At 42.0% G+C, this 27,611-nt stretch overlaps 1 protein-coding gene across 1 annotated transcript; it reads left to right on the top strand.

The window, feature by feature from the left end:
- Window positions 1-4,656: 4,656 nt before the first annotated feature.
- Window positions 4,657-7,602, top strand: slitrk2 (SLIT and NTRK-like family, member 2). Its single transcript, XM_067996708.1, has one exon. The coding sequence runs from the start codon at window positions 4,657-4,659 to the stop codon at window positions 7,249-7,251; it is 2,595 nt and encodes an 864-aa protein (XP_067852809.1). The 3' UTR covers window positions 7,252-7,602.
- The last annotated feature ends 20,009 nt before the right edge of the window (window positions 7,603-27,611 follow it).

Here is a 27,611-nt window from a genome sequence, read left to right as displayed (position 1 = left end):
TAAGAACATAAGAAATAGGAGCAGGAGTAGGCCAAACAGCCCCTCGAGCCTCCTCCACTAATTAATAAGATCATGGCTGATCTTTGGCCTCAACTCCACTTTCCCACCCGATCCCCATATCCCTTCAAGTCCAAAAATTTATCGATCTCAGTCTTGAATATATTCAATGACTGGACATCCACAGCCCTCGGGGGTAGAGAATTCCAAAGATTAATAACCCTCTAAGTGAAGAAATTCCTCCTCATCTAAGTCCTAAATGGCCTTATCCTAAGACTATGCCCCCTAGTTCTCGACTCTCCAGCCACGGGAAAGAGCCTCTCAGCATCTACCCTGTCAAGCCCCCTCAGAATGTTATATGTTTCAATGAGGTCACCTCTTTCTTCTAAATTCCAGAGAGTATCGGCCCATTCTACTCAATCTCTCCTCATAGGACAACCCTCTCATCCCAGGAATCAATCTGGTGAACCTTCGTTGCACCACCTCTAAGGCAAGTATATCCATCCTTAGATAAATGACGACACTTCAAAAATACTTAATTTTCTGTAAAGTTCTTTGGGACGTCCTGAGGTTGTGAAAGGCGCTGTATAAATGCAAGTTTTTTTTCTTTTTCTAAGGCGGAGAAGACTAAAACCTGCCCCAATACTTCGATAACACCTTCCAGGACGTTGATGCTTCTGAACTAACATTAACACACTCAGCCCCGTAGGCCTGTGAGTTAATCCAACCCTGCCTGTCCTGGCATGTATAATTGAGTCAAGATGTCTTAATGAAGGCAGAGATTTTAAAAGAGGGTCACATCGAATTTGCATTGTGTATTCCTTGACCTCACTTCATTAGTGGGCTGTTATCTGCACTCGAAAATGTTACCCTGCTTTTCATTCAGCCCGTCAATAAAAGGATGGCCATTAAACAAGGGTTAAGGTTTGACCATTCTGATTTCTCCTCAGTGTACAGCTGCATTTATGGCCTGTTTGCAAGAAATGGTGACGAAACAGCTGGTTAGCTGCTTGAGATGTATGAAAATGATCTCAGTGCAGGCACACTGATTCTGCCAGGCCAAATTATCAGATTCATGAGGCATCGACTCACCAGTTTCATAGACAAGTACAACTCAAAACCAGAACCGAGTGTACTTCAACACATTTCTATGTGAGTAAAGTATACTCCCTAATAACTACTTAAGACCAGTCACTCAGAACATGGTCCTATAATTATCTCTGCATATGAATAAATTAGGAATGGACGAACATTCATAGAGAATTTGAACAAACTACAGCAATTGGAAGCCTAATTACGTTGTACATTGGTTACTAAGGATGTGTTACTGTTAGTCTATGTGAGCAAGGCATTTTTATCAATCACTACATAAAGACATATAGCACCTTTTCAGGATGTCCCAAAGTGCTTTACAGCCAATTAAGTACTTTTGAAGTGTAGCCACTGTTATATTAAGCCAAAATAACGGTGGGGCTAATGGCACTCGCCGTTATTTATGTGTAAATGTTACAGCAACTTCAGGCGAGGAGCAGACGTGCGGTTAAATGTCAATATCCAAAAGTTTCTGTCCGAGATGTGCCACTCCACCATTAGCTTCGTAAAAATGGCACCTCGCTGTCTGCCTCACCGTTGAAATGCATTGAATGGTGTGAAGTTGCTGTATTTGCACGGTAGATATGAACTAAACTCATCACAGAAAAGTATTGTCGTTTCAAGAATTTTAACAATGTGATAATTGTTAATCACTGCCAATCAACATCTCTGGCACTGAAAATTAACTATTACAAGAGTGGAGGCTCATTCCTTCAGGTATTAATAGTTGGAGATTTTAAAAATGTCATATTTTAAACATTTTTTTTTACTTTTCCTTCCTGTCCCTTTTCTCTCTCTCTTAATCCAATCTTTCTTTCCCTCCCTTTATCTCTCTTTCTGCACCTGATTTGACATTGAATTCACTCACTCTAACTTACATTTCCTGACGATTTCCTACTCACCTGACGATTATCTCCTTCGTCAGGTGAGTAGTGAAACAACAAAGTGATAATGACCAGATAATCTTTTTCACTACTCACCTGATGAAGGAGATAATCTCCGAAAGCTTGTGATTTTAAAATAAAATTGTTGGACTATAACCTGGTGTTGTAAGATGCCTTACATTTGTCCACCCCAGTCCATCACCGGCATCTCCACATCATTGCATTTCCTTTTCAGTCCTTGCACTGTTAATTTCTCAATCCTTCAATCTGAGTGGTTAAGGAGATACCCAGTTGCTTACCCTGTTCACTCAGGTCCCCGATGCCCTGTTTCCCTCACTGTGATGTTATCAGCTCGCACTTTCAGCAACTTAGTGGCTAAAAATGTTTTAAGTTGAAGGGTGCAGGGGTAAGTCTAACTAACAGCAGACGCCATTAGATGCCCTGCTACAGCAAAATCTGGCTCAACATAGAAAACACAGCAGCCAATTTGCTCACAGCAAGGTCCCACAAACAACAAAGTGATAATGACCAGATAATCTGTTTTAATGATGTTGGTTGAGTGATAAACATTGGCCACAACACTATGATCTGAAAGCATACATTAGCGACTGCTAATGTATTAATTATTCATTTGATAGCATCCCTTTGGTCAGCCTCACTGATATTACTTATTTGTGCCATTATTACTGCAATATACTGTATATCTAGCATGTTGTGGTGGCAATAATGGGAACACTTTCCTTGAGAGTGTTCTGAGGTATTTCAGTTAAGAACGCAAGATCAAACTCACATCTGTAGCCTGGTGTTGGTTAGAAGGCAATTACAGACTGACAAACCCATATTGAATGCGGCAGCGTTAGGTTGGCAGCATTTAGTCCGAGTGAGTGTTCGGAATGTTTGGATAACGATTTTGAGTTCTTTCACTTTGCTGCGTTTTGCTTCTCCGCGCCTGTATGCCCAACTCGCCTAAAACATTCGCCGCATTTTGTAACCACCTTTGAAATAAGATTTTGGTGTAATATTTGGCGAGTTGTCACCAATGGTTTGGGGAATACGTCTCACCCTCGATTGAACATTAAAAAACCGACTCAAAACCCCCCACCCTGAACTGATACCCATCACAAACGGCTAGCAACATAACTGATATTCATTCTGGCCACAGAGAGATTGTACCGGCATGTGCCAGTGTAACCACTCGTTCCCTGTTTGTGCCAAACAAAATTGGGTGGAGTTCAGATCAAAGTTCCAGCCGCTTGGAGCCTGGTCCGAAATCTTAAACCGGTTTCTAAATCCCTGCCATCCTTTACTGCAGCAAGTTACAAGACGATGCACCTATCCCGGGCTATAAATGGAGCAGCATTTAATAGTCTCGCTAAATAATACAGCCGTGCTCAGCGTTAGCAGAAAGTGTGTACACCCTGATTGCAGGCATTGATCAGTCACACCAGGATATCCACGTCCCGTTTTTTAATCGACCAACTAAATGGCTAAAAGGAACTCATTTAGTGCACATTAATCAGACACAAGTGTGCTTCGCTGGCGCAGAACGGAGAATTGGATTTGGGAATGTTGGGGGGTTTTTTGTGTGTGAGAAGCGATTGCTGTTTTGAGGCCAATGGAATTCAATTGAAGTTTGACTCATTGGGAACAGGTTGTGCTAAAGATAGTGAGCACCTTCCTCCATGCCTTTATTGTGTGTAATCCGCCCAAAGCATTTGTGTTCATCTGAAGCGAAGTTTGCAAATGTAATTTCTGACGATTTGAGGTTTTTTTTTAAAAAAATGATGCTCGGTGCGATCCTCAAATTTAAAAATCGTCACTAATTCCTGCATCAATTATCTGAAATGCAGCGTTAAACAGTGCGCATAAACCTTGAAGTATATTTAAGTGATGAACGCAATATGCACTTGACCTTGGAGGGTTTTATTTTTTTATCTTAGTGCGGGGGGGGGGAGAACATTACTTCGAAAGTCCACATCGATCCGCCCATTGCAGAGTTAATCGGATCCCAGTGAGATTCTCCTCGGCGTGCGTGACGTGACCATTGGCAGCCGATTGAAGGAGGAGGTTTAAACGAAAAACTCTCCACCGACAGAAAGCGATCACTCCCAGCTTTCCCTCCCTTTGCAAGTCTCTCATCGAACTGCATTCGACAGGCAAACTCCTAACTGTTTGGCTACAAGCAATCAACCGTGGGTCCGCTCGATGCCAGTTCAGTATCTCAACAACAACAAAAAAACACACACACAGAGAGAGAGAGAGAGAGATAGCACTGAGATGCCGCCGTGGGTCGGTGCAAGCGATGAACTCCCCGAATTTAACAGCAGAGAATGAAAACAGGCTCTCCCGCTGAGTGAGTCAGACTGTCTTGTAGTCTGCCCTGGTGCTTTATTCCCGGAATGCGAACCGCGGACCACTGAATGCTGTCCTCGGTAAGAGGTGAGATTTTACCCAGTCTATAGATGGGAATTTAGACATTAAATGTGCGATTGTGTGTGTGTTTTTTTTTTAACATGCAAGGTCGATTAAAGGAAGTGAGATCGCTCCTACTTTTTGTTTGCTAGCTAGAGTTATTTCAGCGTTGACTATAAGGATTTGTTTCTGTTTTTTTTTTCCCCTCTTTTTCTTTGAATTTAAGGTGTACTGGAACTCCAATCTACCCCAACGGGGGGACCATCTGAAAATGCTGAGCTGCGTCTTGGTGTTATGTATGTTTGCAGTGACTGGCTTTTCTTCCAAGACCCCGTCAGAGAGCCGTAAAACTGCCAAAGACATCTGCAAGAATCGCTGTGCCTGCGAGGAGAAGGAAAATGTGCTGAATATTAATTGCGAGAACAAAGGCTTTACCAAGGTTAGCCCGCTCCAGCCGCCGCAGAATCGCATCTTCCAGCTCTTCCTCAACGGCAACTCGCTCACCAAGCTCCCTCCCAATGGCTTCATAAATTTCACCAACACTGTTACCCTGCACTTGGGAAGCAATGGTTTGCGGGAGATCCGAAACGGGGCTTTTCATGGCCTCGGGACTCTTAAGAGATTACACTTGAACAACAACAAACTAGAAGTGTTGAGGGAGGAGACCTTCCGTGGGTTGGAGAATTTGGAGTACCTGCAGGCCGATTACAACTACATCACCAGTATCGAGGCCGGCACTTTCAGCAAACTGAATAAGTTAAAAGTCTTGATCCTGAACGACAACTTGCTACCGAGTCTCCCGAACAACGTGTTCCGCTTCGTCCTGTTGACGCATCTCGATCTGAGGGGCAACCGGCTAAAGAAATTGCCCTTTGCCGGGGTTTTGGAGCACATTGGTGGCATCATGGAGATCCAGCTGGAGGAGAATCCTTGGAACTGTACGTGCGACTTGGTCCCTCTAAAAGCCTGGCTTGACACCATCTCCTTCTCTGTTGGGGAGATGGTGTGCGAGACGCCATTCAGATTGCATGGGAAAGATGTCACCCAGTTGAATAAGCAAGACCTTTGCCCTCGGAAGACCGCCATCGACTCGAATCTGAGGGTCCTGCGCCCCTCCATGGCTGATTCCCATTTGCAGCCGTTGCCACCTACTGTTAACTCGGCCCTGACACCGGCCAACCCGACCTTGAGAGCGGCAAAGGCCAGCCGGCAACCCAAGACCCGCATCCGACCCACGCCTGTCCCCAACGCCAGGCAGATATTCGGACCTATCATGGTCTATCAGACCAGATCTCCCGTCCCGGCCATTTGCCCGAACATCTGCTCTTGCAGTTTCCAAAATTCAGACAATGCTTTCAATGTGCACTGCCACGAGAGAAGCATCAGAAACATCACAGATCTCCACCCCAAGCCCTCTAACCCAAAGAAACTCTACCTTACCGGGAATTTGCTGCACATTGTGCAGCTGAACGATCTGAGGGACTACAGGGCGCTGGAGCTGCTACACTTGGGAAATAATCGGATATCTGTTATCCAGGAAGGCGCCTTTGGAAACCTGACTAATTTGCGTAGACTTTATCTCAATGGGAATCACATTGAAAGATTGTCGCCCGCTATATTTGTTGGGTTGCATAAGTTGCAGTACCTCTACTTAGAATCCAACGTGATCAAGGAAATTCTGCAGTACACCTTTCATTCTTTGGCGAGACTCAATCTGCTGTATCTCAACAACAACCTGCTGAGATCTTTGCCCACCAACGTGTTTGTGGGCACGAATCTGACTAGGTTGAACCTGAGGAACAATTACTTCTCTCATCTGCCAGTGAGGGGTGTCCTAGACCAGCTGTCTGCTGCTGTGCAGATAGACCTCCAGGAGAATCCCTGGGAGTGCGCCTGTACAATCGTCGCTCTGAAGAACTGGATGGAGCAGTCCAGAGGCGGCGTGGTCGTCAACGAGGTGGCTTGCGACTCGCCTGCGAAGTACGTGGGGAGACTGCTCAGATCCCTCAGAAACGAGGAGATCTGCTCGGAATACTCCGACCTGGTCGCCGCCACCCTCGCCATCACGCACAGCTCCAGCCTCCTGTACAGCGGCAGCGAGACTCCCAGTCCAGAAACTGCCCAGACCAGTGCAGTCCCACTCTCGGTCCTCATCTTGGGTTTGCTGGTGGTCTTCATTTTGTCCGTCTGCTTCGGGGCCGGCCTGTTCGTCTTCGTCTTAAAGAGGCGCAAGAGCGGGCAGAGTGGTCACAGCGGTTCCCCCAACAACTTGGACCTCAACTCCTACCAGCTGCGGTATGGGTCTTACAACGCGGAGCCGGGCGAGAAAGCGGAGGCGCACGTCTACAATTACATCTCTCACCCGGTGGGACAGATGTGCAAGAACCCGATCTACATCCAGAGGGAAGGGGAGCAGGTGGCCTATTACAGGGACCTGCACGAGTTGAGCTACAGCGGAGTGGAGGTGAAGAAGTCGAGCCAGCTCTCTGGTCCCACTTACTCCATCAGCACGGTGGAACTTTTGGAGAAGCAGCAGCCGCCGCAGCAGCAGCCGCCGCCGCCTCCCCTGCTCGCCAGGCACTCGGAATCTCTCTACCAGAACCTGGCAGAACGCGCAAAAGTGCTGCCAAGCGGGATTAACGCTCACTACAGTTTCTGCACTTTGCCCAAGCGCCAGTTCGCCGCGTCCCACGATGTCAGGCGCCAGGACCAGGACAGGTTCAACAAAACGACGTTATACGGGACGCCGAGGAAACAGCCCGGGCAGCCGCCGAAAAGCGAGAACCTTTCGCTCCAGGGGAAATTTCACACAGAACCAGACTACCTCGAAGTGTTGGAAAAACAGACTGCCATCAGCCAGCTGTAGAGAGAGAGAGACAGAGAGAGAGAGAAAAAAAAACACAATAAAAAATAAAGCTTAACTACTAAAAAAAAATACAGGAATGGTTTATTCTAACAGGACCTGCAGTTCAGTGACTTAACCTGACTCGTTCCAGTGGTGAGCGTTAATACACCAACTCCAAAATCCCATTGATTTCTCTGCTCTATAAATGAAGAACTTTATATATAATTATTGGACGTGGCGTTCATTGCTAAGTTGATTTCATAATTGCCCCATATACACACACAATATATTCCTATTATTTGTTTTTGGTTTCAGCTTATTACTGATGTTAGCAGTTTGATCCTATTGTATAAGTCTGGTGTTTTAAAATTTCCAAAGACCTGCTTTTTTTATCGCGAGCTGTATATGTATCTATACAGTATATAGCAGGAAAGGGATCATTTTTGACGGAGGACATTAATTACAATACCCAACACAAGCCGCTGGACGTTTGCTTTCTGATGCTTGAGGCACTGCGAGATTAGCAACGTTAGATCTCCGCCGTTCTTCAGCCTTGTATCTTGGGAGCTGAACTTTTTTGAAGTGGCTGTATCTGTATCGTATTAAAATACAACAAATGTAAGTTAGATTCGTGTGCTGGGTTTGTATATAAAAGAAAAGTATTTTTTTTGTAAATACGCCAGCCCTGTATTATTTATGAATCGATTACCCGAGACCGGAAATATTAACTGCATCTTTTCTTCTCGTCCAAACATTTTCTTCAAATGTTCCAACAAGTGAGAGACGTTTTAAAAATGATGGGACAAAGAAAGATTAAGGACCAAACTCGATGTCAACACTTCTCATGAGTCCGTCAGTCCCTAGAAACAATTCAAGCTAATTTCGTTATTATAATATTGCGATCACGTAGGCGATAAGTGTTTTCCCATGAAATATAATTGGGGCTTGCACTACCAGAAAATCCTTTTATTTGCCAGCAGAGAGCAGAAACAACCCTACACCCCACTTGAGTGAAGCTATGATAGACACAATATCAGGTCATGATAGAAATGTAATTTATTAGTATAGTCAGTGGGACTGAATTATAAAATAACTTTTTGATGATTAAATGAGTAAAAGGGAAGTTTTATTAACTTTTTTTCCACTATTGGATATAAAGTTGACAGGTTTAGATTTTGGAACATTCGCTTAGCCAGGTGATACCCATTTTGTTTGGCTAAATAAGTTTTACTGCAAAGTCATAATACAAAAGGTAACAATTCAAGCCCTAATCAACACATTAGAACGAGATATTTTAATCATTGGCTTTATTACTAAATTAGCATTTTTCAGCAATTTCCAATGAGAATTGACTATTCCTTGTGATAGTCTACATGTTTACCCATCACCCCTGTGCTCACTGACCTACGTTGGCTCCCAGTCCGACAACACCTCAATTTTAAAATTCTCATCCTTGTTTTCAAATCCCTCCATGCCCTCACCCCCTCCCTATCTCTGTAACCTCCACCAGCCCTACAACCCGCTGAGATCTCTGCGCTCCTCCAATTCTGGCCTCTTGCGCATCCCTGATTTTAATCGCTCCACCATTGGCGGCCATGCTTTCAGCTACCTAGGTCCTAAGCTCTGGAATTCCCTCTCTGAACCCCTCGGCCTCTCGACTTCTCTTTAAGATGCTCCTTAAAACCTACCTCTTTGACAAAGCTTTTGGTCACCTGTCCTAATATCTCCTTATGTGGCTCTGTGTCAAATTTTGTTTGATAATCGCTCCTGTGAAGCGCCTTGGGACGTTTTACTATGTTAAAGGTGCTATATAAATGCAAGTTGTTGCTGTTTTCGATGTATTATAGTTTATAATGAAGCTTGTAGCATTTGCAATCATATGTATGCACTGTTAATTATTTGTATGTACAAAATTTAGTTACTTTTTTGTATGTGGAAATCTTGTAACACAAAGTTATCTGCCCCAAATATTGTACACCCATTGTACAGTGTGTCCAAAATGAATCATAAGTTGTTTATCGTTGAAAGTAAACAAAGTAAAGCCTAAGAGATTTACATTAAAAAAAAGACCATGCCTCAAGCAAGCATTAAAAAAGGCTTATCAAAAAGAAATTATATATCAGATATTGTTAATCCAGATAAATGTATTTAAACATGGGAATGCCTTTAAGGAAAGAACTTGCATTTATAGAACACCTTTCACAACCTCAGGATGGCCCAAAGCCAATAAAGTAGTTTTGAAGTGTAGTCACTGTTGTAATGTAGGAAACACAGCAGCCTATTTTGCACACAGCAAGGTCCCACAAACAGCAATGTGATAATGACCAGATAATCTGTTTTTTTAGTGATTTACTTTGTTATTCACTTTTTAAAAGGCTTATGTTATTTCTTAAGTGTTAACTGAAGATTTTAATTGCTTGTTATAGGAACTCTGGACCTTGACCTCATTAATCTTTTCTATGTAACCATGGAAATTGCTAAAAATCTGCACATTTTTGTCCATTTTTAATGTCACGTTTTCAATCCAAAAATTTGAAACTTCTGTTAACCACATCAAATTTGTTTGACTAACTTGGAGTCTTTGTCAGTCATTGTGGAGCAGATGACCAGATAATTTAATTTTTGCAGGGTTCACAATATCAGATTAAGATTAAGAGCAGAGTGAAAGCTATTGTTTTTTGCTGGTTATCTTTTTTATATGAAAAATAGTCAGAATGAAATCCTTTGTACATGTTTCAGATATCGTGTACACATTGTGTAAAAAAAATAATGTTGCCTTGTAATCATACCCAGTTTAGGAGTGCTTTAATATTCATACATTTCAGGAAATGCTTCAATTGCAGTTTAAGTACAAAAGATTAGTTGATTAATGAGAAAGAAAGAAAGAAATTACTTGCATTTATATAGCGCCTTTCAAGACCTCAGGATGTCCCAAAGCATTTTACAGCCAATAATGTACTTTTGATGTGTAGTCACTATTATAATGGCATTAGACTAAGTGAACATTTGAATTCTATTTTCAGATTTAGAAACATATACTTTATTGTTTATTAGCACAGCCTGCTAAAAATTCTTTATATTTTAGGAGCTAGGCTTTGTAAATGATTTTCTTCTGTTCGGCTTGGTTTCTGTGCGGTATATGACGTTGACTAACAGTGAAAGTAGCCAAGTTAACCTGCTCTCAGTCCCCCGCCAGGCTGCTCTTAAACTAACCACCAGGAGTTGTATAAGAGCAGCACAGATTGATTTTGCTCTCTGATTTTCTTTCCTATGAGAAAGCATGTTGTCTGCACTCAGAGCCTCCCTGTTAACACTGCGAATTAAATGTAGCAGATAATGTCAGGCTGGAATTCCAGGTTCAACTAATCCTATAAGTTGCATTATCAGGCAGCCACCATTGAACATTGCTGAATGTGGAATATTAACGGAACGAGCCAAAAATCGTGATCTTGCTACATGTTGTATTTTGGTGCAGAGTTGCTGCTGTGGCCCTCAAAGAGTTAAAAGACGTGGATGTTTGTATCTCATTGTACGTTATTGCTGCTATTTACTGCAGAAGGCACTGGTGCAAATCCTGCTTCTGGCTTTTATCTAAAAGTGTTGTAAAAGGAGCATCTTGGGAATTGGGGAGAGAGAAAGAGAGAGACATCTCATTAAATAAGTCTGGTGGTAGTTCGAAACAGCTATAAAATAGATCTAAAAGGCAGAAGGCGGAGCAATGAGTTCTTTGTAATGATGATTAGGCCTGTTTGCATTATTGATGTTAAGATTTACTCTGGGCACCTTGCCAATGACCTGGCTAGGATATTTAATCAACACTAATGAGAAATATAGATTAATAGATTGAATATAAAGCCATCCTTTCCAAGTTTATAGCAATGAGGAGAATGATTGACATTCCCAAGGGAGTGCAGGTTTTGAAAGAATAAGTGTTAGCTAGACAGATAGGTCTGGAGGTAGAATAGATAAAAGCTGTTGGGACTCACAGAAACTATTTATAGCGTTACTGCAGTATTGCTTAATAATATTACACAGTTCTGTTGAAAAAAAAACTTTAAGGCACTGATATGTTACAGGTACCAGTTTAAGACTGGTAGCTGCTTAAGAAAGAAAGGCTTGCATTTATATAGCACCTTTCATGACCTCAGGACGTCCCAAAGCACTCTACAGCCAATGACGTACTTTTTTTTTGCATTGTAGTCATTGTTGTGATGTAGGAACTGTGGCAGCCAATTTGCACACATCAATGTCCCACGAACAGCAATACGATAATGACCAGATCATCTCTTTTTTTAGTGATGTTGATTGAGGGTTAAATTTTGGCTGGGCCACTGGGGAGAACTCCCCTGCTCTTCTTTGAAATAGTGCCATGGAATCTTTTATGTCCACTTGAGAGGGCAGATGTTTAACATCTCATCTGAAAGACAGCAACTCCCAACAGTGCAGCACTCCCTCAGTGCTACATGGGAATTATCAGCTTAGATTTTGTGACAAAGGCTCCAGAATGGGACTTGAACCCACAATCTTCAGACTCAGCGGCTAAAATGCTGCCAACTGAGCCCCAGTTGACACCATACTTAGCACTGCCAGCTCCATATTACTCTGAGTTATACTGCTGACTCCCCAGCAATGTAAGTCAGAGCGCTCACAAGCTGCCATTACACTGCTCCTTAAATCTGAATTGAAAGACGAGCAATTACGACAAAGTAAAACCTGTAGGAAGGTGGTCTACAGTTATGCCACAGGCTCCGGATAATGGATTTAACAACATGAATGCTGGAAGCTGGCTGTAGAAAACTAGCATTCCAGAATCCAAATTAAGAAGGACAGCATAAAAGCAGCTTAAGTATTATCTGCTAAGTTGATTTCTTCCAGTTTTGCAACGCAGTAGAAAAAGTTCCTACTTGACTGAGAATTTTGTTGAAACACACTTCTCATGGGTTTCACTTCATACCGATTGCAGTTATACTGCAGTTAGCGGGAAGCTGAAGCAGCATGAGACCCCATCCTCCTCCAAAGCTTCATCTTGTTAATACTTGGTGTGTGTTGACGAGAAACTGAAACAACCACTTCACACGGATACAAATCGCCTCTCGAAAACAAAGGGAATAAAATCTAGGCAGTGTAATAACTTGTGTTGTTTGGAGAGGGATAGGAAACTAGTACAATTTTTTTTAAATACCCATAAGATCCATATATGTTAGCACATGCCAACTGTGCAGCTGCCATAGAATTTTATATCTGGAAGGTTTTTATTGTGTTACTTTCTTACAACTCACTTGATGGTTTAGTTTAACAAATGTCTCAACGCAGAAAACTAATACCTTCCATGATATAAAGCTGTTGAAATTAATGAAGTTTCATTGTTGGATGAACAATTATCTAGAACAAGGGGCATAACCTTAAAATTAGATCTAGGCCATTCAGGGGTGAAGTCAGGAAACGTTTCTTCACACCAAAGGGTAGTGGAAATCTTAAACTCTCCCCCCCCAAAAAAAGCTGTTGAGGCTGGGGGTCAATTGAAAATGTCAAAACTGAGATTGCTAGATTTTTGTTAGGCAAGGGTATTAAGGATTGTGGAGCCAAGGCGGGTAGATGAAGTTAAGATACAGATCAGCCATGATCTAATTGAATGGCGGAACAGGCTCAAGGGGCTGAATGGCCTACTCCTGTTCCTATGTTCCTAAAAATAGAGTGGTAGAACTGAATATTTCAAGCAATCCATGTATTACTGTACAATTGGTGAGTTAGAGGACGATTACTGGTAAGAATTGGCAACACATACCAAAGTAGGTGCGAGATTGTGCTAAATTACAACTGTACTTCTTAAAGGGTCATCCTTTCTGGTTTTCCGTTGTGAGGTGTAGTACAATCCTGTTCTTTCCCTGCTTTGGTTGACAGTTCATTAAAAAAAATCTGTGTTTTGGTACGTAGACTGATATAGGAACAGGAGGAGGCCATTCAGCACCTCGAGCCTGTTCCGCCATTCAATTAAATCGTGGCTGATCTGTACTGTAACTCCATTTACCCGCCTTGGTTCCATAACCCTTAATACCCTTGCTTAACAAAAATCTATCAACCTCAGTTCTGACATTTTCAATTGACCCCCAGTTAATCTCCATTTTCATATACCCAGAGGTTAGGAAGAGCTATCGCTTTGTACCTGTAATCCTATAATGATCAGATGGAAGCTCCATCCCAACAGTTGTAAGGGTCTAAGGCGAAATGAGCCTGGACAGTCTTCAAGCAGTACAATCTCAGGGCAAAACTGTAGCATAAACTTCCCATGGTTTAGCATAACAGTCACAGAATTTTACAGCACAGAAGGATGCCATTCAGCTTATTGTGCCAGCTCTCTGAAAGAGCCTCCACTTTGTCCTATTTCCCAGCCTTTTCCATAAATATTTTTTTCAAATATTTATCCATTGCCCTTTAAAAGCTATTATGGGGCTCAATTTTGAAATGGTGGCGGGTTGGCAGTGGAAGGGGAGGGTGGAGGTGCCCGTGGCAAACCTGCATAAACAAAACTCTCAGTTTCCGACGCGATCGCATCGTAATTGATGGTGATTAATGTGCTCTCCGGGTTTCACACCCGGCAGCCAGCCTGATTGACAGGCCAGCTGCCGTCAGGAGCTGCAACACGAGGTGGGGAGGGTGAGAAACGAGAGAGCGAGATGTCATCCAGCGCTGGAACAGAAGGTCGGGGGGAGGGGGAGAGTGGACGATTGGGGGAAGGAGAGGGGAAGGTCAGTGGGGGGAGAGGGGAAGGTCGGGGGGGGGGGAAGAGTGGAAGATCGGAGGGACTTCGGGGGGTGAGGGGGACATTGGGGGGACACTGGGGGGGGTGGAGAGGGGGAGATCGGGGAGTGAAGAGGGGGTCATCAGGGAGGGTGGAGAGGGGGAGATCGCGGGGACATCGGGGGCGGGTGAAGAGGGGGAGATCGGAGATGGAGACATCGGATATCGGAGCAGGTTGGAAAGGTGGGTTGATTTTGTGCTTTAACTTTGCGCAATGGTTTTTTATTTAATTCATGTAGTTTCTTTTTGTCTGATCCGGCCCTTCATGTGTGACTTCACCAGGCGTGAATCAGAAGCTGTGGGAAAGCCACCAAGGTAAGTTAAAAATCATTCTAACTACCTAATAAGACACAGGTAAAGTGCCTTCAGTACCTCAATGAGGTACATTTGGCTCTTTAAATATCATCCCGTCGGCTTCTGGATTCGGGATGCCTGCGTGCGCACACGTGCGTCCGTGGGGAACTCGGAAGTCGGCGGGTTGGAGCCGGCTTCCGAACCTACTCTGCATTTCTGCAATTTTCGCAGCCCCCTGCCCCCAACGCACCCGCAATTTACGTGTAAAATCGAGCCCATGGATTCTGCTTTCAACACTTATCTGGTGGGGCATTCCGTGTCCTAACAACCCTCTGCATTAAAATAGAACCGTAGAATCATACAGCACAGAAGGAGGCCATTTGGCCTATCGTGCCTGTGCCAGCTCTTTGAAAGAGCTATCCAATTAGGTCCTTCCCTTGCTCTTTCCCCATGGCCCTGCAGTTTTTTTCCTTTTCAAGTATTTATCCAATTCCCTTCTGAAAGTTACTATTGAATCTGCTTCCACCGCCCTTTCAGGCAGTGCATTCCAGATCATAACAACTCGCTGCGTAAAAAAATTCTCCTGATCTCCACCTGGCTTTGTTGTTGGGGAGGATAAATCAATTTCTCCCAACTTGACCCTTTGTTCGATCGGTGTTTATAAATTCATGCCCTCCAGTTACTGACTCACTGCCCGGTGGTATCAGCCTCACTTAGATGTTAAATATGTGGTAAGTGGGGAAAAAAAAATCACAATCGAGGTGTTGTTCTGAGGCGGAGAAGAGGTGCAATGTTGGAGCAGAACTTACTCAGGTTGGGACACCATTCACTCAATGGTCCTCTCTCTCCGCCGGCGAATCGATGGAGTGAGTTCACGAATGCGCACATGCACACTGAAACCCGGAAATCGTGAACTTGTTCCCATTGGTTTGCTGGCGGTTTGACAGCTGCGAATTAAAGGGGCATGCTACGCTACAATCACGGAAATCACTGAAAGATCATAAACTTACCCATCTGCCCAGCTGGAACGAAAATACTTACGTCACCAAAAGGTACACTGAAAAAAATACCAGGTCTACGTTACTTTTTAAAAGTGCGATGACTAAAAATGACTGTGAAACAACTAAGAATTAAATTTTAAAAATGTGGGATGTCATATTACTTCTTATTGTAATATTTTTTGATCATTTCATTAAAAAAAATTAAAAATTAATAGGTTAAAAATGTTCTTTTTACTTTTAACTTCTGTCTCTTTAATCAAATTCAATTATTTGCATGGCTTTTTGTTAAAAAAAAGTGTTACATTTTTATTTACACTGACATACAGATGTTTACATGAATGATTTCTACTTGCCTGCTTGTGGGCCTGACATCTCTTCCTGGCAGATTCTGTGGGCCTGGCTTCCATTCCCACAGTCTGTCCCATACCTACGTTGATTCAACAAAGCACAGCTTGAGAAAACTTCAAGATGGAGGAAGTTTACATCGTGGACCCCGCAGTAAGTATACTCATTCCTTTTTTCCGCAGGATGTGAGGAGAGCCTTGCCACGCTGCTGTGCGCAAGTTCTGACCCGTTGAAGTTCTGAGGGAGGAGCTCTTTCCTACATGAAGCCGCACTTTACCTTTCATGGGAATGATTTGTGCAAAAAGTAGGAAAATGTTCCATATGACAGCAGCAGGCAAATCTCACTGTGTTTCTTCTTCCTTATCTGTCACTTCCCCCCACCCCCCAACTCCACAAAATGTTGACTCCTTTCTGAATTATGGTTCCATTGGCGTCAGTTGCCCCATGTAATTCACCGAGTGGGCAATCATAATCATTGAGCCCGAGGCCATGAGTGTCATAAGGCTATTCGACAGTAGGGGATACTGTAACTCACCATGATCTGGGCCACACCTATGTCAGCCGTGGCTCTGTTGGTAGCACTCGTGCCTTTGAGTCAGGAAGGTTGTGGATTCAAGTCCCACTCCAGAGACTTGAGCATTTAAGCTTGGCTGGCACTTCGGTGCTGCACTGTTGTAGATGCCATCTTTCAGATGAGATACAAAACCGAGGCCCTATCTGCCCTCTCAAGTGAATGTAAAAGATTCCATAGCACTATTTCAAAAAAGAGCAGGGGAGTTCCCCTGGTGTCCTGGCCAATATTTATCTCTCAACCAACAGCTAAAACAGATGATATGGTCATTTATTTAATTGCTGTTTGTGGGACCTTTTTGTGCACAAATTGGCAGCCGTGTTTCCTACATTACAACAGTGAATTCACTTCAAAACTACTTCATTTGTTGTAAAGCGCTTTGGGGCATCCTGAGATCAAGAAAGGCGCTATATAAATGCAAGTTCTTTCTTTATGTCCACAGGTGCAATGGTTTCGCCCCATTTTGAACTGGATAAAGACTGTGTAGCATTTTGGATTCTTACAGCTACAGAAAATAAACTTTCACCTGGTCATTTAGGGATTAATTCAACTCAGATGCAGGTGGCAGTCAACATTATTTTTCCTTAACTTTTGGACAGCGATCCGAAGTAGGAACCATGCCCAGTTTTCCCGACCCCCAACCCCGTGGGTGCTGGGGCAAATTCGACCACCCCTATTTCTACCCAGCTAAGATCAGCCAACTCAACTCGGACTGAGGATCAAACCTGTACCCTCCTGTGAAGCTGAGGAACTCGTTGCTTCAACCAACTGGAAGGCCAACTACCCTCATTTTGGAGCGCAAAAATTCACTTGTGTGTTTTTTCTTAAAGTACAAATGATTAGCTTGAATGCCTCTTTATTCGTTCATGGGATGTGGGCGTCGCTGGCGAGGCCGGCATTTATTGCCCATCCCTAATTGCCCTTGAGAAGGTGGTGGTGAGCCGCCTTCTTGAACCGCTGCAGTCCGTGTGGTGAAGGTTCTCCCACAGTGCTGTTAGGAAGGGAGTTCCAGGATTTTGACCCAGCGACGATGAAGGAACGGCGATATATTTCCAAGTTGAGTATTCCATTTTATCCAGAAACAATAATAATTTATCAGTGTTCTCCTTTTGCTTGCACGGAGCAAGGATTGTATTATTTTACAGTTTCTTCTTTTCAAAATATCTTCCATGTTTTGCTAAAGCAAGCTATGGCCCCATCATTACAGTGTTCAACTTAAGTCCTCCTCCTCAATCAGCAAGTAGAAAACACAATTATAAAGGGACTCAGAGTGTTACTTTATTTTAGCAACTGTCAAGTAATTTTTTATGCCACAAAACACAAAGTGATATAGTTTCACGGCATAATTTCTGTCAGAGCAAAGGGATTTAGTGACTAGCTACTGCTGGAGAGTATGGGCACATTGAAATAAATCAAGAAAGAACTTGCATTTATATCACTCCTTTTATAACCTCGGGACACTTTACAGCCAGTGAGTACTTTGGAAGTGCAATTACTGTTGTAATGTAGGAAATGCAGTAGCCTATTTGCACATAGCAAGGTCCCACAAACAGGAGTGAGATAAAGATCAGATAATCTGTTGGTTGAAGGATAAACAGTAGCCCAGGGCACCAAGGGAACACCCCTGCTCTTTTTCCAAATAGCACTGCAGGATCTTTTACGTCCACCTGGGATGGCAGAGGAGGCCTCAGTTTAATGCCTCATCCGAAAGTCAGCACCTCCGGCAGTGCGGAACTCCCTCAGTGCTGCACTGAAGTGTCAGTCTAGATTTTTTGCTCAAGTCTCTGGAGTGGGGCTTGAGCCCACAACCTTCTGACTCGGAGCCAAGTCACAGCTAACACTTAAGGTAACTAATTATAATATCAGAAGAAAACGTCCGAGGTCAGCTCCTCATGGTTGTATAACATGCTGCTGCTAACAGATTTGACCCACCTAGACCATTCTTTCCACAGATCATGTACAATCTACCCCTAGTGTTATTGCTAAGCCTAGTTAGTGGATTGGCATCCAAATAGGAAAAATAACACTTACACCAGGATATTTTAACATTTTGAGGTATGATACTCTTAAGTTTTCCTATACTGTTAGCCTAAACAAAATGCTGCAGATTTAGTAATACAGAAGCATTGTGGTTAAAAGTCCACAAGTCTAACTGTATTTTCCTTATATAAAATAATACCATGTATAATACCTTGCCCATGTTCCTGTCTTCTCTGATTGCTCAGCAGTACTATGCCTGGTTGAGGATCGATGCTAGAGAGCTCATGATGTCTATCTTAAAGCCTTGTTTGGATTATCCTCTGAAAGTATTGTGCCATATTAGCATTCTAATTACCCGAGGTTGAAGAACTGCTAAGAGTTCTTATAAGGCCGGGGTTGACAGACTTGGTGTAAAGTGCAGTCTGGTGCATCATTTTTGGAATATGTTCAAAAGCTATATTGCACTGTAGATAGTTTGAAATAAAACTATAAGTGATGCATTAGAGGAAGGGATCAGTGAGTGGGGTCCCAAGTAAAGTGCAGTACAATAAAATGTCACAATTACCGTAATATTCCTTATTAAGATTTTACTTTTTTAACAAAAGCATGACTACCTTGATTAACCAGATAATCCACAGAGTGTTTTTTTTGCTGGTTGTTAATTTTGCTTATCTCTGTAATTATTTACTCAGCACATGAGGCGAGTTCAGTATGATTTATTTCTCTTGGGAGTCACTGCGGGAACTACTTACTGATTCCACCCATATACATTGGATAAACGAGACAAATGACTTGTGCGCAGTTTTTCTTATGAAAAGATAACAATCCCTTGCATGAAGATTATAAGCAATTTGATGCCATGCAGTGGTTTATGCATTGGATAGATGATGAGTAGTGGTTGTTTACAGATAAATAAACATAGGGGGAATAATTCACAAGCACTACACTCGCGAGTGACTTCCAGACTTGGCTTGTGAGACGATTTATTCCTTTAAAACACTGTACCAAAACTCTATCATATTTATACAGCAAGTATATCATTAGCGTGGCATTGTTGGTGTGTTAAAGCTTATACTTAAGCACATTAGCTATTTGGATGGTTGTCAGATTGACATGTACTGTTGTTGCCGACTTGCTACATTAGGACTCATTTTCCTTTTGTGTGGCTGAAACCCGTGGGAGTGAGTGCTTGAGAGGCAAAATGGGGCAGCTGGGAATGAGGCTGTGAGAACTCTATTTATACAGAAGGATTGTCAAAGTAAGAGGCTAATGAATGTTTTCTGGTCTTTGAAAGATAGATAGATAGATAGATAGATAGATAGATAGATAGATAGATAGATAGATAGATAGATAGATAGATAGATAGATAGATATAACTTGGGGCTCCATTCTTGTTTCTGCGTTATTGATTTCCCAGAAATCTTCTATTTTTTTCTTACTTTACTGCCATAGCACATTTGTTGTTCAGAAATATGTGAAGACCTTTATAGCTTATGCTGCTTTAAAGCAATAGGGGCGTGAGAGCCTATATATGTTTTATAACAATAGAGGGATTGGCTGTAAACCGCATCAGGATGTCCTGAGGTGCCAAGTCCTTTCTCCTTTCTTCATGCCATTTTGCGCACATGTAGTACCAGAGTCAGTGATTTTCCTAACCACTTCCCTTGCTCTTGATTTGTAATGTTCCTTCCCTCTTCAATTCTGATTAGCTGCTGTTTTACTTTGAGCCAATCAATCGTAGAACAGAGAAGGTTAACGAGACACTTGATAGAGGTGTTCAATATCATGAAGGGTTTTGACAGAGTAAATAAGGAGAAACTGTTTCCAGTGGCAGAAGGGTCACTAACCAGAGGGCACAGATTTAAGGTGATCGGCAAAAGAAAGAGAGGTAATATGAGGAAACATTTTTTTTACGCAGCGAGTAGCTGTGATCTGGAATGCACTGCCTGAGAGGGTGGTGGAATCAGGTTTAATAATAACTATTAAAAGGGAATTGGATAAATACTTGATGGGAAAAAAATTACAGGTCTATGGGGAAACAGCAGGGGAGTGGGACTAACTGGATAGCTCTTTCAAAGAGCCAGCATGGGCATGATGGGCCGAATGGCCCCTTTCTGTGCTGTATCATTCTATGAAACTATGAAACAAGGTGTGATGGCTGATGTGTGACAGGAAGACCTTTACACTTACAGGAAGTGTATGCCATACATAAAATTTTAATACAATATAGATTTTGGCGGATTTAGGTTGCTCCAGGGTAACAGACTTCTAAAGAAAGAAGCGGCATCACCTCAGGATGTCTCAAAGTGCTTTACAGCCAATGAAATACTTTTGAAGTGTAGTCAGTGTTGTAAAATAGGAAATTGCAGCAGCTAATTTAAGTACAGCAAGGTCTCAGAAACAGCAGTAAGATGAATGACCAGATAATAGTGCCATGGGATCTTTTAAATTCATCTGAGACAGCAGACGGTGCCTCGGTTTAATGTCTCATCCAAAAGATGGCACCTATGACAGTGCAGTACTCCTTCAGTACTGCACTGAGATTGTCAGCCTGGATTATGGGCTCAAGTTTCTGGAATAGGATAATGCTTGAACCCGTAACTTTCTGACTTAGAGGCAGGAGATCTTATTGAATCATATAAAATTCTTAGAGGACTTGACAGGGTAGATGCAGAGAGGCTGTTTCCCCTGGCTGGAGAGTTTAGAACTAGGGGTCATAGTCTCAAGATAAGGGGTGGGCGATTTAGGACTGAGATGAGGAGGAATTTCTTCACTCAGTGGGTGGTGAATCTTTGGAATTCTCTATCCCAGAGGGCTGTGGATGCTGAGTCGTTGAGTATATTCAAGGCTGAGATCAATCGATTTTTGGACTCTAAGGGAATCAAGGGATATGGGGATCAGGCAGGAAAGTGGAGTTGAGGTCGAAGATCATCCATGATCTTATTAAATGTTGGAGCAGGCTCGAGGGGCTGTATGGCCTACTCCCGCTCATATTTCTTATGTTCTTATGTAGGAGTTAAGACTGACAATTTGAAATGTGGCATTTCCTAATGTTTATGGCATGTATTATTATAATATTGGAGGTAATCTGCCAAACCATTCTACTCTTAATTTATAGGGAGACTATGGCCTTATGCTCTAGTTATAATGCAAACTACTAGCAGATCACCTGTGACATTTCTCGTGGATAGTTCAGGCCCTGAAACACAGTTTCTGATGTTTGCTGTGGTCTAACTGCAGCCTAAAGGTAAAGGTGGTTTGCTCATCTCTGCAATCCGGCAAATTTGCCCAAATAATACATCACATGACTGAAATATTACCCTAACTGAAAAATATAGGGTCTCACCGTTATTATAATACTATTTACCAACCACATAACCTGCTTAAGATAAAAATAATCATAGAATCATAGAATCATAGAAGTTACAACATGGAAACAGGCCCTTCGGCCCAACATGTCCATGTCGCCCAGTTTATACCACTAAGCTAGTCCCAATTGCCTGCACTTGGCCCATATCCCTCTATACCCATCTTACCCATGTAACTGTCCAAATGCTTTTTAAAAGACAAAATTGTACCCGCCTCTACTACTGCCTCTGGCAGCTCGTTCCAGACACTCACCACCCTTTGAGTGAAAAAATTGCCCCTCTGGACCCTTTTTTATCTCTCCCCTCTCACCTTAAATCTATGCCCCCTCGTTATAGACTCCCCTACCTTTGGGAAAGGTAGGGGAGTCATCCCATTATGTTATTAACATTATAAATTGCTCTCCTTCCCCTGATATATTTTCAGTATTTGCTTCGAGTATTTTATTTATTTGTTTATCCATCTCCTCCTCCCATACCTCCTTTTTTCAATTATTTATATGATTGTAAATGGTATTATCAAATGGTATTATCTGTCCCCCACACCACCCCTCCCCCTTTATTTCCTGCGGTGGTTTTGTCGTACAAATCTTCTAAAATATTTGATTAAAAAATCTCTTCAGTTTTTAAGTGATTACCACTCAAAGCTCACAGCTGCTGTGTGTAAATGTTCTACCTGGTCGTTACGTGACACTGGTTGCTCGGGTATACTATGGGTATTATAGATTAATAGCAGCTAGCTAATAAAAAAAAAGCTCTCACACACACAGACTTTATTAACAGGAGCCAGAATATCGTAGAGCCCAAGGCCCAGTGAACTTTGCAACTCTGGAATTGAAGCAGAACTCGAGAACCAGGCCTTAAAAAGAGAGCCAGACCACGAGGGAAAAACATCTTGCAGGCATTTCTAACAACATAACTAATTCTGACCAATGCAATGGACAAATCTTAAAGATTTTTTTTTTAGATTGTTTAACTTTTTTTTAATGATATAAATGCTGTGTTTTACTGTTTCTATTGACCTGAGAAGGAATGGAAATTAATGTCCAAATACAAGTGAGTAACTTGATTGTCATTTGCTGTTTCATGATTAATGGCTTTTTCCAGCTGCTTACTGGTTCGTGATTGGTAACATTTCTAACTTGTCTATATTTGAGCAAATTAGCATAGACAACACAACAGACGTTGAATATCTGAGCCAATTGGATAAATACGCCGTACACTTTGCAAGTGTCACACTTTGACAAGTGATCTATTTTCCATATGCACTATAGACACATACAAGATGTAGATGTTTTAAAACTTCAGTTGGATGAAAGAGCAATTGAGGCAAAAGAGAGTCTACGGTTACAAGTCAACATTTTAACAGAAATGATTGTGCAGAAATGTTGAGTGATTTTATTGCAGGCTATGCAATGTAAAGAAACAGTTATGTTTTGAATGGGTAGTAATTTTAAAATCTCTAAGCCACATTGACAGGTAAAATATTTCTGAACTCTGACTTGGTTATATTTGTCATTCTTTAGGCAAACCTAACATATTGAATATATTAAGTTCATAACATCTAAGGCCAGAAGTTACCATTGGCAACAATAGCGAATATACTTTGACATTCTTCTGTCGGCTGTTTTAACAGTGACGTTCACCCATTTTTATCTTAAACAGGTTGATGCCTCCATTAAAATGGTGTACACTGGAATCCCATGCCCAATGCATTTAATGTTCATGCGCTAATATGACAAATGGTAACTTCTACCTTCTAATTTTTGAGGGCCAGAAATGTGCGCGCAATGGATATGTGGCATTGTGAGAATTAAAGAATTATTATCTTTTTAGCCAGACTTATATGTGAACAAGTATGTGTGTTCGGTGTGTGTTTGTAATTCAGGTTCACTCTTATGGTGTCCAATGTACAAGTGGGTTTATCATTTCTCCAGACTATGCAGACATTTTCATAAAGTTCTAAATTGCTGATAATGTGACCATTCAGGAGAACCAATTTCTGTCATTTGGAGTTTGGCCATTAGCATTCAACCTTTTGAAAGGTAAAATGACGTACAAAAAAATGTATTTTAGAAATGAGACAAAGAATTGCATTCATGTAGCACCTTTCACTTCCTTAGGACATCCCAAAGTCCATCAGAGCCATCCAAGTTCCCACAAACAGCTATTATGATCTGGAATGCACTTCCTGAAAGGATGGCGGAAGCAGATTCAATAATAACTTTCAAATGGGAATTGGATATTTACTTGAAAAGGAGAAATTTGTAGGGCTAAGGGGTAAGATCAGGGCGGGGGGGTGGGTCTAATGGGATGGGTCTTTCAAAGAGCCGGCACAGACATGATAGGCTGAATGGCCTCCTTCTGTGGTGTATGATCCTATGATTCTATGAGTTAAATGACCATTTAATCTGTTTTGATAGTGTTGGTTGAGGGGTGAATGTTTGCCAAGACTCTCTGCTCTCCTTTGAAAAAGTGCTACCGGATTTTTTATGTCCATCCGAACAGGTAGGCAAGACCTCGGTTTAATGTCTCATCTGAAGGATGGGACCTCCGACAATGCAGCACTCTCAGTGTCGCAGTGAAGTATTAGTCAGGATTATGTGCTGACATCCTGAGCCAAGCTGACTTTTTTTAATATAAATACTTTAAAAAAGACAAATAAAAAATCAAAGGGAAGGGACACACTAATATAAACCATAAGGAAATGTGAGTCAATAACTAATGAAAAAAGGATAAGGTTTGTGAAACGTCTTAACTACAGTGTGGGCCACTTTAATTAGTAATTTTATAATGAGAACATACTCAAATTAAGATTTCTTCATGTTAATTTAAATTACAAGATCAGTCCATTGTGATGACAGATTTATTTTGTGTGACAAAAAGCTTGACCATGAGTAGTACAGATTCCTGCAATGTAACAAAGGATGTAGGTAAACAGTAACTCCTGGCACTTTAATGCTTCAGTGCTTAACAAATACAGTCACTGCACTGGCTATGAGACACTAAAGGCATAGTCAGTGAATTCTGTTGGACTGACTCTAATATTCATGATTCATATTGTAAAATGCCAGTCCAAAGTCATCACAAAATTAATGATGGTGGTGTAAATATATAGTGAAGAGCTAAAGCAGCCTCTTTAAATACAATCATTTTTATCCACTTTTTAAAAAAAAAATCTAACTGGGCTTGTGAACAAAGTGTTTTCAAATTCACAAGGAATTTACGTCTAGAAATTGCAATCAGTGTTAATAGCTAATGAAAGTTTGAGGAAAAGAAAGAACTTGCATTTATATAGCACCTTTCACGACCTCAGGACATCCCAAAGCGCTTTACAGCCAATGAAGTACTTTTGAAGTGTAGACACTGTTGTAATGTAGGAAACGTGGCAGTAAATTTGAACACGGCAAGCTCTAAAAAAACGGCAATGAGATAAATGACCAGATCATGTTTTTTAGATGCTGGTTGAGGGATAAATGTTGGCCAAAACACCGGGAGAATTCCTCTGCTCTTGTATGTTCGTCCAATGTTTGAACTCTTACAACCCAATATCTGCAACAAGTGCCTCCCAGGTCAAGTGTAGCATGAACCAAATGCAGAGCATAGCTTTTCAATTCCATCCAAACAATCTCCCCTAACGATGTATCTTTTAAATCCAATCACAAAAAAAGCACTCCCCTTTTGCAACAGTTATTGATAAACCAAGGTGAAGGATTAAGGCTCATTGCACAAGACACCATCAAGGTTGAAAACATAAAAGACAAGATGAAGTAAATCAGGAAGTCATGATTCAGTGATGGCAAGTTCGGTTGTTAAAAGTCTGAAAATTGTACCAGAAAGGAAAGAATGAGGAAGGTGAGGATTTAACATAAGTACATAAAAACATAAGAAATATGAGCAGGAGTAGGCCATATGGCCCCTCGAGCCTGCTCTGCCACTCAATCAGATCATGGCTGATCTTCAACCTCAATTCAACTTTCCTGCCCGATCCCCATATCCCTTCATTCCCCTAGAGTCCAAAAATGAATCTATCTCATCCTTGAATATACTCAATGACTCAGCGTCCACTGCCCTCTGAGGTAAAGAATTCCAAAAGATTCACAACCCTCTGAGTGACGAAATTCCTCCTCATCTCAGTCTTAAAGGGCCAACCCCTTATCCTATGCCATCTAGTTCTAGGCTCTCCAGCCAGGGGAAACGACCTCTCAGCCTCTATCCTGTCAAGCCCCCTCAGAATCATATGTGTTTCAATGAGATCCCCACCCATTCTTCTAAACTCCAGAGATTTTAGGCCCATTCTACTCAAGCTCTCCTCATATGGCAACCCTCTCATTCCAGGAATTAATCTAGTGAACCTTTGTTGCGCCACCTCAAAGGCAAATATATCCTTCCTTCGATAAGGAGACCAAAACTGTACATAGTACACCGGGTGAGGTCTCACCGCAGCCCTGTACAATTGTAGTAAGACTTCCTTACTCTTGTACTCCAACTCCCTTGCAAAAAAGGCCAACTTGCCATTTGCCAATTCTGTGTTCTTGATGCCTTGGGGAAGAATGGATCTGAATAACAAGTTCTATGTTATGCATTTTTTTATTTCAAATGAAACCTTGTCCTTTACAGTTACCAGCACATTAATTCACAGTATCAAAATCCTGGAACTCCCTTCCTAACAGCACTGTGGGAGAACCTTCACCACACGGACTGCAGCGGTTCAAGAAGGCGGCTCACCACCACCTTCTCAAGGGCAATTAAGGATGGGCAATAAATGCCAGCCTCGCCAGCAACGCCCACATCCCATGAACGAATAAAAAAAAAGGAACACTTCCGATACATGTGTCACTCAGATCAGTCAATTGAATGAAAGGAGGTTTCTTTGAAAGTCAAGGATATATATACTCAGCCCCGGTGTTGTTACATTTTTGGCTGTAATTAAAATGGTTTCAGTTAAATTTTTACATAGAACGTACAGCACAGAAACAGGCCATTCGGCCCAACAGGTCCATGCCAGTGTTTATGCTTCACACATGTCTCCTCCCACCCTTCTTCATCTAACCCCATCAACATATCCTTCTATTCCTTTCTCCCTCATGTGTTTTTTCTAGTTTCCCCTTACATGCATCTATGCTGGTTGCCTCAATTATCCCTTGTGGTAGCAAGTTCCACATTCTCACCACTCTCTGGGTAAAGAAGTTTCTCCTGAATTCCCTATTGGATTTATTAGTGACTATCTTATCTTTACGGCCACTAGTTCTGGTCTCCTCCACAAGTCGAAACATATTCTCTACATTTACGCTGTCAAAACCTTTCATAATCTTGAAGACCTTCTATCAGGTCACCCCTGAGCCTTCTCTTTTTGAAAGAAAAGAGCCCCAGGCTGTTCAATGTTTCCTGATAGTTATAACCTCTCAGTTCTGGTATCATCCTAGTAAATCTTTTTTTTTTGCACCTTCTCCAGTGCCTCTATATCCTTTCTATAATATGGAGACCAGAACTGTGCACAGTACTCCAAATGTGGTCTTACCAAGATTGTATGCAAGGTTAACATAACTTCCCTGCTTTTCAATTCTATCCCTCTGGAAATGAACCCCAGTGCTTTGTTTACTTTTTTAATGGCCTTATTGACCTGCCTCGCTACTTTTAGTGATTTGTGCATCTGTACCCACAGATTTTTAATAAACATACTGAAGTCAGAAATATATCAATCACCGTCTGAGGGCAATCTTGATTTCGTGCAATAGAGCAAAAGGGGTGATAGCCGTTTACACCATTGCATAAAGTCAAAATCTACCCCAGTGCATACACTCAATTTAGGTGCGTGTTGGTAATGATGATCTGCTTATTCTGTAGAGCTGTGAGTCATTCCATTGAATGTGAGAGGCAGCTGTCCGTTTGCATCCTCATTACTCTTAAGGTACAGCATCCCCACAGGCAGTTGAAAGTTTCCTACCCTGATTGCAAGTTGTGTTAAAACGACAATATGCTATTCTATCTCCTGAAGCTTGAACCTTCCACATTGATCTGAAAAAC

This window comes from Heptranchias perlo, chromosome 15 (genome assembly GCF_035084215.1).
Source record: "Heptranchias perlo isolate sHepPer1 chromosome 15, sHepPer1.hap1, whole genome shotgun sequence".
NCBI classification, from domain to species: Eukaryota; Metazoa; Chordata; class Chondrichthyes; order Hexanchiformes; family Hexanchidae; genus Heptranchias; species Heptranchias perlo.
This window is presented reverse-complemented; position numbering and strand designations above follow the sequence as displayed.

Bases quoted from the DNA above. Each gene is read 5' to 3' on its own strand.
- slitrk2 (XM_067996708.1), top strand. From the start codon at position 4,657: ATGCTGAGCTGCGTCTTGGTGTTATGTATGTTTGCAGTGACTGGCTTT.